Raw genomic sequence first — 15648 nt, 5'->3', positions numbered from 1 at the left:
GTCTAGTTCAGCAGAATCCTAGAAAATCTGCACAGGAGTATTTAAGACAACACTTCTTGTTATAAGCCACTGAAATACTGGGTAGTGTAATAAGAACTTATTCAGTCCATGCTAGATGTGCTGTGAGCAGACAGCCCTCAGCTATCATGTCTGGAATGATCTTGATTTAAGAAAGATTCATCAGCCAAGGCCGTGCCCTCTTCCTGGGGCTGCCTTCACCCAATGATGCAGGAATACAAAGGTCCCACCTGTTACACTGATTTGGGACAATGCTTCAAAGTGTCCCAGGAAGCTGGCTGAGGCCTTCATTCATACTGTACCATAGCCCACCTTTTTCCTCTGTTCAATCCTGCCTCCTTCCTTCTCTTCCACAGGTGTTGACTCCTAATTAATTGCCTACATACAAATCTCCATCTTAGAGTCTGTTTCTCAAAATCCAAGCCTGTAACATGTAGCATTATTTTGGCAACAGCTAACTGATACACATATATATTCAACCCTAATTATTGATTAGCATTTTACAAAAAACTTTACATGTGTACTTCCAGCACAAATCATAGCATTCAGAACACCAAATCTATTTGAAAATTAATGAGCATATGGTTTTTTTCCAAGCAGAAGGTGAATATAAACTCTTATGAGTAAACTGTAAAGTATGATCAAGGCAAAACATTTTATACATAAAAGAGAAGTATGTCATCCATTCTCAATTTTTGCTTCAGTGTCTAGTACTCAAATCAAAATCCCTCATTCATCCACAAATGTGTTAAGACTTAGTTGTCATTCACTCACATCAATCTACAAGACACCCTGAGTCATGTCCTTATGTGCAGTTGTACCTTCCGATTATTATCCCAAGAACGCTACAGGGTGGCAGGGCCACAGCAACCCCAGGGCCCCAAATGTCATTTGCATGAGCACAACTAGGACTTTTTGCCCTCCTCTCACCAGCTCTGATTTTAGATACAAAGCAGACAAATATTTAAGAACTATGTGAGGAAACTGAAGAACAGCCAAGGCAGGCAAGGGGAGGCTAAAATAATTCAGGAAGAAGTAGGACAGGTAAGCTCCCACACTGACTTGAGCTTTTACCTTGAAGGCATTTTCCAGACTGCTACATGGCAGAATGGACAAAAACAGAAAGCTCCCTTCTTACTAGGCTGAGGTAAAAGTGTGTAAGACCTGGGGAGCAAAACCCTGTGGAGGATTATATGTTCCAGGCCCTAAAGGGAAGTACAATATATTAGGAGAATTGGTATCATAAGTGTTCTCTAACCACAACTCCCAAGGCAATTAAGATAAATTTATGAACCTCATTTCCTTGGAAATGAACTCATAATTAAAAGCAAAATTATAAAATAACTTAAGAAATACTCAGAACCAAATGATAATAAATATACTACATATGAAAGTATAGGAGATATATAGAGAGGTACATTCTTCACATTCTTAAATACTGATGATGGAAAAGTAGACAAAGTTGATAGGTTTAAAATCAGTCTTAAAAAGCTGGAATAGGAATATCAGAGTAAACCCAAAGAAAAATAGAAGGAAGAAAATAATAAACACGGAAAAAAAAAACCTAAATAGAAAACATACAATTAAAAAAAAAAATCAACCAAATTAAAATCTCACTCTTTTAGAAAAAAAAAGAAAAATCTGTCAAAACTATCAAGAAAAAAATGGGAAATGACACATACAAACAGTAACAGGATGATAAGCTAGTTATAACTATATACTATATAACTATATACTAGTTATGACTATATAGTATATATAGTTATATACAACCACAACCCAAACTAAGGGACATTCTGTAAAATAAATGGCCTATACTTTCAAAATGCCACAGTCACAAAAGACAAAGAATGAGGAATTATTCAGGACTGAAGGGAATTAAAGCGATAGGACAACTAAATGCAATAAGTGATTCTCAAGTAGATTTTGGACCAGGAAAAAATTTTTTCTTTTGTTGTAAAGAAACTAGATAACTAGAACAACTAGTTATCTAGTTGTTATCTACTAGCTATCTACTAGATAGCAACTAGTTATCTAGTTTCTAGTAAAGAAACTAGATAACTAGAGCAACTAGAAAATCTCACTAAAGCCTCTAGATTAGATAACAATATTATAGCAATGTTCATTTCCTGCCTTTATGATATATTTAGAAGGAAGAATAATTTATTTCATTTTTTTTACTGCAGTGGTAGTCTTATTAGTTTTAATTCTAATTTATAGCCTTGGAAACATGGATAGTACTCTTAAGTTTTGGGAAACGGAGTTAAAAAAATTATAGGAATTCTCAGTTAATCAATTTAATACTCATTTTGAAGACTACATTTCTACCTAAAATGTTAATCTAAAGATTTATATATTCTAGGGGCACTTGGGTGGCTCAGTCAGTTAAGCAACTGACTTTTGGTTTCAGTTTAGGTTGTGACCTCAGAGTCATGAGATGAAGGCCTGCATTGGGCTCCACGCTTAGTATGGAGTCTGCCTGGGACTCTCCCCACGTTTAGCTCTGCCCCTCCCCCATGCTCACTGTCTCTCTCTCTCTCTCTCTCAAATAAATAACTCTTTAAAAAAAAATAAAGATTTATTCTGCTGAGTAAAGTTCCTTTAAATGTTGCAATGAATGTGATTTACAAACCATCCCCAGATTCCCAGTACCCTCAAGGCCCTAAATGAGTATGTGATTTCAATAGGACTCACAAATGAAGAGAACGAAGGGCATGATTAATGGCTAGCATTTTTTTACAGAGTTAATATCCAAAAAATAAAATTGCTATTGGTTAAGTCAACTTTGTCTTTTCAGGAAAGTAAGTTAATCACTTTTCCATGTTTTTCTTTTTTTTTTTTTTTTTAAAGATTTTATTTATTTATTTGACAGACAGAGATCACAAGTAGGCAGAGAGGCAGGCTGAAAGAGAGAGAGGAAGAAGCAGGCTCCCCGCCCCTGATGTGGGACCTGATCCCAGGACCCTGGGATCACGACCTGAGCCGAAGGCAGCGGCTTAACCCACTGAGCCACCCAGGCGCCCCTCCATGTTTTTCTTAATGGGAAGATTTTTATTATAAAAATTGTTGCTTGTTTTAGGGGGAAGATCTTTAAATCATGTAATTTCCTTGTAACAATTATATTAAAATAGGGCACCTGGGTGACTCAGTGGGCTAAGCGTCTGACTTTGGCTCAAGTTATGATCCTGGGGTCCTGGGACTGAGCCCCACATCAGGCTCCCTACTCAGTAGGGAGCCTGCTTCTCCCTCTCCTTCTACCCCTTCCACCTCCACCCTCATGCACACATGCTCTCAGAAAAATAAAAAATTAAATGTATGATTGATCATAATGTAATGACCATATTCAAACTTGAAAATCTACTACAATGACAGTAAATATGGCATGACAAAAGCCCTTTTAGACAATCAATAATGCCATTATCAGAAGTAAATGAGACACAACAAAACTAGGGGCAGGGGGAATGTATCACTGTTATCATCATCTCAATAGACAACTAATATTACTAAGCCCTCACTGTGCCGGACACTGTTCTAAGTGATTCACAAGTACTACTTGGTTTAATTCTAAAACTGATGCTATATAACTCAGAGATAGCTTTTTCCAGAGGCTGGAAAGAGGGTGTCAGAGATCTTCCCCAGAACACCGAGACATCATATCTCTGTCTCTCCCAGTGTGGACACAGCCTCAAGAGCCAGAAGAGCCCAGCATTTGTGAGTATGACCTTAAACAAAGGTGCATAAACTACTCAATGTAATTTCTTCTGCAATGTTGATGGAAATTCAGAAAGACTTGTACCATAGCAAGAAATCACTTACCTTTCACCCAATCTGGGAGGCCAGTTTCAGAATTCTATTCTCCGAGAGTCCGGAGGCCCAGGAAGCTGCCCCGAGGTATGCTCTGGGGAACCCCTGAAAAGCCATCAGTTTCTCTATGCTTGGACACATACATCGGCAATTTACAGACGTGTGTCTGTACACACTCTTCTTGTCAGCAGATAACCCCCAAAAGCAGGACAGGCAGGTTTTATACAACTCTTATTCCCATCGCAGATGCAGAAATTCAGGCTCAGGTAGGTTAAGTAACTTGCCTAAGGCTAAATGGCTCTTAAGCTATAGATCCAGGGGGAAAAGCCCATAGAATCATAAAAGTATATCCATTTGTACCTCCATGTTCATAGCAGTAATAGTCACCATAGCCAAAAAGTAGAAGCAACCCAAATTTCTACTGACAGATGAATGAATATGATAAAATATTATGCAGACTTAAAAAGGAAGAAAATGATGACAGAGATTACAATATGGAAGAACCTGAAAACATTAAGCTGAGTGAAATAAGTGAGTTACAGAAGGGCATATACCGTATAGTTCCACTTAAATGAAAGACCTAGAATAGCCAAAGTCACAGCAACAAAAAGTAGAATGGTGGATGCCAAGGGCTGGGGAATAGGGAGTTATCCTTTAATGAGTACAGTTTCTGCTGGGGAAGAAGAAAACATTCTGGAGATGGATGCCGGTGTTGACTGTGTGACAACGTGAATGCTTCAGGCCAGAGAAGAATACACTTAAACATGATTAAAATGGCAAATTTCATGTTGTGCCAACTTGACCACAGGTTTTAAGCAAATATATCCAATGCCTAAAACTTTCTATAATTCCTGGTCTTTAGACTGTGTCTGTTCAGCTCTGATGACATAATGAAGCTAGAAATTCAAATATATGTAATCACTCTTAGTGAGGAGATGAATTCAGTAAAAGATTGACTAAAATGCTAAGTAACACTTTATCAAAAGTAACATACTCCAGGGGCGCCTGGGTGGCTCAGTGGGTTAAAGCCTCTGCCTTCGGCTCAGGTCATGATCTCAGGGTTCTGGGATCGAGCCCTACATCGGGCTCTCTGCTCAGCAGGGAGCCTGCTTCCTCCTCCCTCCCTCTCTCTCTCTCTCTCTGCCTGCCTCTCTGACTACTTGTGATCTCTGTGTGTCAAATAAATAAATAAAATCTTAAAAAAAACATACTCCAGTGACCTATTTTAATAAAACTTACTGTCTTATTCATTCTCAGATATTTAACGAACATCTAGGATATATACCAAAAACTATGCTCGGTGCTGGGAATTCAGCAGTGAGGATAATGAGGATACAGTCGCTAAACTAATGGATGCTACAAGCCAATATGTAAGGAAGGGGAAGAAGAGAGGGAGAGACACACATTAATGAGATAATCACAAAAATAAGTGTTTACTTACAAACAACGAACATGGAGGAATGTGGTTGGTTCTCTACAGGAGCACGACACAAAGTAATCTGCCGTAGATGGATGGATTAGGCAAGACAGGAAGAAAGAAGAGTTAAGGTGGAACTGTGAGGGCATCCAGGCAAAGGAAAGTGAAGTTGCAGAGGTCCTGTGGCAGGAGGCACACCACGGAACCAAAGGCAGGCTACAGGCTGGCTGGCCCCAGAGGGCACAGAGGAAAAGTGTCAGGGCAAGCACGGGACTAGAGAGGGGCCAGATAAAACCCCACAGGTTTTTTGTTGACGGTGGTGGGGATTTTTGACTGTTTTAAGGATATGGGTTTTTACCCTGAAAGCAATTAAAAGCCACTAAAAGAATGTAAGATAGGAGATAGCAAAATCAGAAGTGCATTTTAAAAAGATCAGATAGAAGAATTAGAGATGTTCCAGGATGCAGTCTCCTCCCTACAAAATCAACACAGCCTGACTTTTCTCAGAACCAGACTCAGCATCACAAAACCTGTCTCTAGTACTGATTCTGTCACTAATTAAATATGAATCTTTATATAAGTTACTTCATATTATCTCTAATATGATCTATCCTTGAAGATTTCTAAGGCCTTGAACAACTCAAAAAACTCTTCTTCTAAGATCTTGTCCTCCAACTTGCTTTAGTCCTCAGGATCCAAGGAAAAGAGAAATCTAATACATATATAATTACCTGTTCTCCGAGACTGAGGCTCCCTACCAGTGCACATGGCATTCGGCCCCACCAGCCACAGGGTACAGACCACAAACAGGAAGTAACAGGCTAGGCCTTCCACCAACAACCACTTACTGACCACCTCTGGATTTACTTTGTTCTAAGGAATTCTGTTTTCACAAAGGGGAGAAGTGAGGTCAATGTAGGCTGTAAACTGATTTCCTTTCTCTCTCTGCCTATTGTACAAAATTGTACACATTACATTTTAATGAAATGAGAGTGAAATCCATAGAGCCTTCATGACAACTTCCATTTTTTAACAATTATAAATCTTAGCATGCATCTTAAAGTAGTGTTTGAAATTCAGTCTAGCTATGATTTTACCAGATCTCAAAAAAAGGATGTCAGACCTAAGGATCTGCAGGCAGCTTAAATACCTGCTCCCAAAACAGGACTGGTGATTCAACAAGCAGCATACAGAGTCTAAGATAAACAGATGCTTTGGATTAGGAATGCTGAAAGCCAACAGCAGTTCTCACAGGATAAACCGTAGAGAAAGTCACCTAGAACAGCCCTCCGCCCAAGGCCCTGCAGTTCTAGAACTCCACCTCTGAATGAAAGGTCTTCAGCTACAGACTGGTCACCTGACGGAGATAGATACTAACCTGATTTATACAGACCTGAAAACACTGACAGAAAAAATAAGACCTTGACTCTCCAAATTCAACTGAATGATGAATCTAATTTTCATTTAATGGCATAAAACAACATATCAGCTTTTCATATGATAAAACAATCTGTAAGACTCATGTTAGCAACTTATAACTAATCAATATTTAGCAACTCCCTCTCACTTCTATAGTAATGCCCCAGGATCTTATATGTTAACATCAAAGAGAAGGCATATCATGATATCACTGTTCAAACAGTGCAGGTCATGGCACCTTAGAGGTGCAGGTCATGGCACCTGAAATAACAAAGGCCACTGATTTCTTCCTGCTTTTGTGACCTCTGAAAGATGTCAGTTTTATGGCATTGAAAATAATCTCAACCAAAGGAGCACCTGAGTGGCTCAGTTAGTTAACGGTCTGCCTTTGGCTCAGGCCATGATCCTGGGGTCCTGAGCCCCACGCTGGGCTCCCTACTCAGTGGGGAGCCTACCTCTCCTTCTCCTCCCCACCTGTGCACTTCTCTCTCACCATCTCTCTCTCCCGCAAATAAATAAAATCTTAATAATAATAATAATCTCAACCCAAGAACAACATATATAAGTCCAAGTAAAGCTGAACCTAGAGTAGTTTGAGCAGGAAACCAAAGCATTGCAATGCTGTAGACAAAAGAGCAGATCTTCAGTGCAGCCTAATCCAAGACAGACAACAATACAGATTTTTAAGCCCAAACCATTTTAACGAGAGTGAGGGAGAAGAGGTAATCTGGGAGAGGGAATGTATCAGTTAGAGGTAAGAACAGATCAAATCCTGTCTCTGAAACCAGCTGTACAAACATGACAAAACACAATTTCTTGGGCCTCCGAGGACATTTCTGCTTTAAAAAGTAACAGTTAGAGTAGTAAACAATTTAAGATAATAGATGTCAACACAAAGTGGCTTCCCAACTGCTAAACACCAAAGGAAACGAAAACACTGGAGCATGTAAAAGCCCCTGCCTAGGAGCGTGCAGGCCAGGACTGCAGCAGATACACACAGAATGATGTTTAGACTGATTAAGGTACATAGGTCATGTTCTCTTTAAAGTACTTCTTCTATAAACAGCCTTCACGGACAGAAACAAATACTGAGTCTGAAAAACTGCCCTCTTTGAAAAAAATTCACCCGCTGTCCCACCAGGCACCACCAGTGGGAAGCAGAGAGTCGCTGGAATGGGAACCAAGAGCCCACGCACCCGCTCTTCACCTGTTCACACCTAGCTCCGGGCAAACAACCCCGACTGTCACAGAGCTCTGTAGCTTCTCAAGACTAGGCCTTGCCCCTTCACTCCTGACTGGGGAGGGAATCTGCTGCACTACACCTGGGAGAGCATCGGCCATGATGATCTGGTAAGCATTCTCTCAGAAGAACAGTGTTAAACAGTGTTAAACCACAAGAGATTGGCTATGTAAGTAACAAGTTTATCTATATAAGCATGGTCATGCAACATTAAAAAGAAAAAAAAAAACCTTTCTGATACTTATAATATGAAAAGGTTCATTTTATATTGTTAGGAAAAACATGTTGGGAGGAGGCAAAGTACAAAACTCCCATTTAAATGACTTCCACTGTGTGTTAACAAGAGATTTCACGTGGGTCTTATTAGCTTTTTTATAATTTGTTGCTTGCACAGAGATTCAATAGAACACAAGAGAATACGTTACAAATCCAGAAGCAGACCTGATCATATCTGAAAACTTGAAGTAAGAGAGAGGAAAGCATTACAAAATCATGAGGAAACAACCAATTCAATAAAAGGTGTTGCTGTATTTATTTTCCATAGAGGGTAAAAAAATAATCACAATGAGACTTCCACATCTCATTCCCGTCTTAAAAATAAACTCCAGATATATTTATAATCATGTGTATGAATAACCTTTTAAAGTTACTAGAAAAAAATAAAATAATAATGCAAGTGAAGAATGGGCAAAGGATATGAATCTAAAATATAAAGAAGAAAAAAAACCCTGAAGACCCAATAAACACATGAAAACCTGCTTAACCTTAATAAGTAAAAAACACATGAAAATGAGATAAGCATCAGGTTAGTAAAAATTTTAGCCTGAAAATATACAAGGCTGAAGACAATATAAGAATGGAGGAAGAGGGGCGCCTGGGTGGCTCAGTGGGTTTAGCCGCTGCCTTCGGCTCAGGTCATGATCCCAGAGTCCTGGGATCGAGCCCCACATCGGGCTCTCTGCTCAATGGGGAACCTGCTTCCACCTCTCTCTCTGCCTGCCTCTCTGCCTACTTGTGATCTGTCTGTCAAATAAATAAAACCTTAAAAAAAAAAAAAAAGAATGGATGAGGAAAGGAAAACATCCACTGACTGCTTGTGGGATTATCAATTTCTACCTTGGTGTGCACAATAACGTGGTTGCATTTGGTCAAATTCAAAGTGAGCAGAACCCTATGAATCACTATTCCAATTCTTATTATGGGAGAAAGCTCACACACACACTCACAGAGGATATGTGTTGGAATTTTCAATGCAGCATTATGGGTAGCAGCAAAAGAAAAAATGTTTTTAAAGCACTCCAGATGTTCATCGTTAAGAGAATACATAAATAATGTGGTATAGTAGACCATGAAGGAGTACTACAAATACTACCCAATGCTTACAACAAGTGAGCTGGGCATGTGTTTATTAACAGAACTATATATAACTCTATATATTATAGCTATAACGCGCAAATAGCAAAATGTCATAAAGTAAATTGAAATCCATGCAAAACAATCTTTATGTTGTTTTCAGACACACAAATACACAGTGAAACCAGAAACACACGGACTACATGTAGATAACATAGCAGATCTGTTCCAGTGGCTGCCTCTTGACAGGAGGCTGGGGTGAAGGGCGTCAGAGGTGCGGAGGGAGCGTGCAGAACACAACCAGGGAGAGAATATTAGAGACTCAACAGTATAATGGTTGAAATTTTCTGTAATCCAAAGAACTAAAATATGAACATTTGTTTTAGGTGGCATTATGTGGAGTTTTATTACATTATCCTCTGTATTATTCCGTAATTTGCTGGTATTACTGTTTATAATGCACAAAGAGTGGCTGAAAGGAAATATTACAAAATGGTAAGAATATTCTACTCTGGGTAATGAGAACAAGACTTCTTTTTGGCTGCTGCTGTACTAAATTTGTCAATTTTTCATAAAAGCATACATTGATTTTAGAATTGGGGAAAAAAAATGTAAGTGGTGATTAGATCCCATACAGTTTTCGTTCACAAAAGTATCAGTGACAGGATTTTGAATGTTTTTACAAACATGACATTTGTAGTCTCACTCCTTTAGTAAAGTACTCTATAAGTTCTAAAAAACAAAGTAAGAACCTATTTTGAAACTCCTAAACTTTTATATATTCATGTACCAATGGAGAGAACAAAATGTGCTTTTCTGAACAAGAGTCTAATCTCCGAGAAAGCATAAAGAAAGGTGCTCCGTAATGGCTATGGAGTATTCATGCTATCACCATCATCTATAGTATAAGAAAGCCTGGTAAGAAACAAATCTGATGTGCATTCCAGTATGAGTTTTTATATTATTGTTGTTTTTATATTATTGTGGCATTTCAAATTGGAATAGAACCAGAAAGTAGTAAAACGTATCACCGTATTCCATTCCATCAGAAAAGAAAATTGAAACTTAAAAGAGCAGACTTGGGAAAACCTTTTACGGGGTACTGAAAATCAGCACCCTAAGTGAGAAGGTCTGGATTAGCACTGAAGAACTTGAGACAGAGAGGAATGGTCAGGTTTTAGATATATTTTTAGAGGAGACATTTTTAGGACTTCTGGTACATTTTATTTGGTAGTGATTATGGCCTGAAGAATTGAAAGGAAGACAGTATTGGAAGATGTATTTAAGTTTATACCATAAAACTCTAAATGATAAATTTAACAGAACCCAAAAACAAATTATTACTCACATTTTTTCTGCATATTCTGGGCAAGCCTTGCATTTGTGCTCATCATCAACAGAGCACAGTGGTAACTTGAAAGATACCAGAAACTAGTATTAGAAGAGGCAGGATGGACAATGTGTTGTCATGAGTGATGGTGTAATCAGCATTAGTAAATGGTCTCAGGGAACTGCAGAGGCAAGATGATCTACACGAATAAGCTGCTTGTAAAGGGCCATGGTATTGTGGGGGGGAAAAAAAGGAATATTTATTACATGTGATGGGTATTGGTCAAATAATTTAACCTCACCAAACCTCAGTTCTCTCATCTGTAAATGAGCATCCTACTATGCTTGTCGTGGTAGTCAAATACAGATTAACTTCAATAGGCAAAAATCTGCAGGTCCACTCTGCTGGAGGGTGCAGAGAAAGAAGCCAAGAGCCTAGCTCAGTGTCTGGCTACAGCAGGCATTAGTGGTATGAACTGAACTTGGGAAGTTTCACTTGATCAGGAAAGGAAAAAAGAAACAGTCTTAGAAGCAGCAACCATAATGTAATGAAATAATGCACAAAACCAGAAACTCTTTCTAATGAACAGACACGAAAATTGAAATATTGATACTGAATAATGACATGACAACAGAATAACTCCTTTAGCAATAGTTTCAAGAGGTGGTCACATCTAAGGAAAAAACTGTAAAGCATTATATACGCTGTACATGTATATACGCAGTATATATGCTGTTCAACAATGTAAGTACACTACAAGGAAAAAAGCATACAAGTGAAAGAGATGGGTCAGAATCTTAAGCTGTTTTCCCCAGAACATTCTTTTACCATTTCACAGCTACTCCATCAACAGTCACTCTCACTTGTCTCGGCTCACAAACACAAGAAGGGACTTAGGAATGGGGCACCCTAACCCCAGTTAACCAATCAGGCAAGCCAAATCAACCTAGCAGTTAGCAGAGCGAAGAGCCAGAAAGCTCTCCCATCCACAACATGCCATACTGGCTTTAAAACTGAAGAAGCAGAGGAAATAAAATGCCTAAATTTCAAAAAGCAACTTACCAGGGTGATGTCTCGAGACGCCGCAGCTGCACTCATATGCAGACTTGGCTGCCTCACAGAACTGCTGCAATCAAGGGCTCGAGCGAATGTCCCCACGGCACTGAATAATCCACAAAAGCAAAGAGGAAAAAATAAGGCTCTACTGTTTTTTTATGTTAAAAAACAAAAAAACAAAGAACATGCATTTGGGTAGTGCATGTAAATTGTCAAAGTCGTCAGTGAGGATTCAGGGGCTGGGATCTGAGGTCTGAGTGTGGGTCTCAGCCTTGTCTCCAACACATGCTGGGCCTTGGGTGAGATGTCCCCGTTTCTTCCTGTGCAAAGAACAGTGTTGGCCAAGAAGAGTGCTACACTGGTCCCCACTACAGTTCCTTTCCAGGGCAGGCAGACTTGTTTCCTTCTTGCTCTTGGAACGGTCATTCAGGGACGATCTCCTGGAGTGGACCGCACCAGACAATGTGCCTTGGCATAGGGGACAGCACACTGATGAAATCAATCTCTGCCTGCATCTAGCAATCTCAGAAAGGTGTCATCCCTAAGTGTATCAGCCTCTAAGAGGTAATCCTCTAAACAGACTGCAGAGGATTATTTTCCATCATCTTTATGGCTGGGGCTCATCTTGGGCAATACTCTTCTTTACCCAGGAAGACAGGTAAATTTACACAGGTAAATTTACACAGCCAATATAGCTGTCAGACGGATATGGGCTATGGCGGGAAAATAAAGGAAAGGGAGGAAAAAAAAAAGTCAAATAAGTTTTTGGGTGTTTGAGAATCAAATATTAAATAAAAAGTATTTTCTGTAAGATTTAAGCATCAACAAGCCAATTTATGATATATGGGTCATTATAAGGAAATGGAGGAAAAAGTGATTTGTGTGCCACAAAGAAAAGAAAGACCCATTACAAAATGCCACAGAGTAAACAATTTGGTACTGAGCTGTACTCAAAAAAATGAGAAGTAAAAAAGCTGCAGAGTTTGACAATTATTGCAAAACAAGCTCTGACCACTTTTTTAGCCCCAATTGTGAAATCGCAGTAACATTTTTTCCCTTGAAATGAGGTATCATCAGTTGTAGCAACATCTTCCTACGAGGGCTCAAGATATAACAGACTTCCATTAAAACAAAACAAAAAACAATTACATTACTTTTTTCACTTAATGATTCAGAAGGCCTTCCCATAGATAAAGCATGAAATGAACCCAAGACTTGCCGCTTGCTCCTTGTGTTTTATTTTATTCCCTTTCCTTGTTGTCTGTATTTTAAGCATGTTAGCCAAGGAAGAAATTTTTTAAATGTCCTTATCAACATATAACACAGGTGCTTTTATAAAAGCATACACAGTACTGCTCTGAACCCATTCATGTCACTCGCACCCAGGGCAAGAAACAGAACACCAACAGCACCCCAGAAGACTCCTCATGCTCCTTCCTGATCTGTACTCCCTTCTTCTTCCCAAAAGAGAACCCCCATAATGGATTCTAACACCATGGGTTAGTTTTGCTCACATGAGAACTTACTAAAAGCACATACTATGTACTCTTTTCACATCCAGCTTCTTCTGTTCAAAATAGGTTTATGGACTCAGGCATGCTACTGGTTATAGCCATGTTCCTTCATTCTCCTTGCCATGGAGCATTTCTTTGTCTGATGCCCCTTCTCCAGCCCTACTCTCTTGATGGATGTCTGCGTCCAGTTTGGGGCTACTCTGGGCAGTGTCATTATGCCATCTGTATGTGTATCTTCTGGTGCACAGGTGCATGTATGCACGTCTGCTGAGTACACATTCAGGAGTGAAACGTAAAGGATGTGGGTGTCTGATGACACCACCTTCCACTCCCACCAGCATGACGGGGGAGAGCCAGCTGCCTCCCTCTTTACCAATGCCCTGCCTTTTAAATTTCAGCCACTCTAGTGGGACATGCAATGGTATCTGATTATGGTCTTTCATTTGTATTTAGAGCGTCTTTTTTAAAACAAAAATTGAACAAGGGCCAGGTGCATCTCTTTGGTAGTGTCTCTCATGGTGTCTCTCATGCTGGCTTCAAGGAAAAAGGAAATGTTATGGTCCTTGGCGATCAGAAAGAGGAAAAAACAATGAAAATCAAATTTGAAACTGCAATGTCTACTAAATAATCCCAGGTCTGGATAACCTGTCTGGAGTCTCTAGGCCAGTGTGGTTCCACCAATGATTCATTCCCACTCCCAAATCTTCAATCTCATCTATCCCCTGGACTGGCTTCCCCAACAATGTACTTCAGGTCTCCATCCAATCACCAGAAGCCAGATGTGCGGGCGCTGGAGTCTGAACGCCCAGCCACCAACATGAAGTGCGACTTCCAAGGAGACAGACACTAGGGACAGCGTTAAGGTGGGCTGAGGTCCTTTTCCCCTTTGTGTTATGATAAAAGTTCCACAGAAAATTACAGAACATAATGAAGACCCTTCTAATCATATCTACATCTATCTGACTCTAATATTTTGCCATGTTTGGTTTAAATTTTTAAGAAAATAAATACTAGAAATTTTAGAGCCTCCTATTCTCACTCTTAGAATTCATACATGTAATAAGCATATGCATCTATAATGCCCACTCATGAAATGAGACACTGTCTGTACACTGTAAAACTTTTTATAGGTGATCATACCATGTCTATCTTCACTAACATTATTTTTGAGATTTATCTCATTGCTATATATCCCTCTAATTCATTCATTTTCATTGTTGTAAAGTAATATTCTACCACTGAATATGCCTCAATTCACTTACCAATTTTTCCACTATTTACAACGCTATGATAATCTCATTTACCATCTGCTTTGCAGTAATTCCCCCATGAGCATCATTTAACTTTTATAATTGAAAAATAAAAATGAATTTTTGTCCCATTCATTTTCTTAAAAGGGGAGGTGGGTGAGGGTGGTGGCAAGTCAGTCAGACAGCCTTATAAAGACTTATAAAACTCTCAAAGGAAAGCCACAGGCTTAGCAATAGGCCCTACTCATAGGCAAGTGCTGTAAGAGGAATTCAAGGTGCACATTACCACTGACACCTGAATAGTTCCAGTCTAGAGTAAAAGAGGTAACTGCTCTAATTAAAGACAAGGGATTTCAGGTATTGAATTTCACTTATACTGTTCCTTAGTGGTCAAATTTTTACAAGAAGCATTTATTATGTTTCTTAATCAGTAAATTAATAAATCTATTCTCAAGCAAGAACTAATGGTGTAGTTTAGGAAGTGGTGTGATGTATAATTAGGTCTTCTCACATAATTAGAAAAAGAACACAACCAATGGAAAAGGTAGAATACAAGGGAAGGAATATACATACACCTATAAATTCTCTTCTAAAAAGAAAAGATACTTCTTGACTTAATAGTGCCATACTTACCGTGCTACAACTAAGAACTGGTCAATCTGTCGATCCGTAAGTGGGCTATTTGGATCCCAAACTTTAACTTCCAATTTGGACTGTTCCCTCTCATCTGACTCTCCTGTCCGAGAACAAAGGGAATGGAGTCTTGTTACTTAACAAGGCAACTGTCACATATGGTGTTGTGGTCACCACAGCATTCACAATGTAAGGTCAATGTTTGTGGTTCTGGTACATTCTTTCAGACAGCAGATGGACACTTTGTAGAGTGAATGGATAATAATACCACTAAACCAACCATTTGAGATCTTCATTTAGTCAGTAACCTTTATTTCCGGAGTACCTGCTGTATGTGTGAGGCACGAAGCCTCATGCTGAGGGATTCGAAGACAAAAAGGAAAGCATTCCTGCCGTGAGACACTTTCACTACAGCAAAACTAATACATAAGTAACTCTGATACAAATGAAAAGAAACAGATGCCATAAGGGACATACAGAAATGGCTGTAAGTGGGGTGCCTGGGTGGCTCAGTCAGTTAAGTGTCCGACTCCTGGTTCTGGTACAGGTCTTGATCTCAGGATTGGGAGATGGAGCCCCACGATGGGCTCCATACTCGGCAGGGAGTCTGCTTA

At 39.3% G+C, this 15648-nt stretch overlaps 1 protein-coding gene across 6 annotated transcripts in view; it reads right to left on the bottom strand.

Moving 5' to 3' along the window:
• Window positions 1–15648, bottom strand: part of MTA3 (metastasis associated 1 family member 3) — a 165041-nt gene that overhangs the window by 55049 nt on the left and 94344 nt on the right. For all 6 annotated transcript variants that reach the window (XR_009405297.1, XR_009405296.1, XR_009405298.1 and 3 more), the window contains exons 7-8: window positions 15035–15137; window positions 11644–11743 (exon numbers count right to left, since the gene is read on the bottom strand). Coding sequence is in view for 3 of the 6 variants with exons in the window: in XM_059405539.1 (XP_059261522.1) it covers window positions 11644–11743; window positions 15035–15137 (203 nt within the window). In the remaining 3 variants the exon portion in view is untranslated. The remainder of the gene's footprint in view (window positions 1–11643; window positions 11744–15034; window positions 15138–15648) is intronic.

This window comes from Mustela nigripes, chromosome 7 (genome assembly GCF_022355385.1).
Source record: "Mustela nigripes isolate SB6536 chromosome 7, MUSNIG.SB6536, whole genome shotgun sequence".
Taxonomy (NCBI): Eukaryota; Metazoa; Chordata; class Mammalia; order Carnivora; family Mustelidae; genus Mustela; species Mustela nigripes.
Note: the sequence above shows the minus strand (reverse complement) of the source record. Positions and strands in the feature narration are given on the sequence as shown.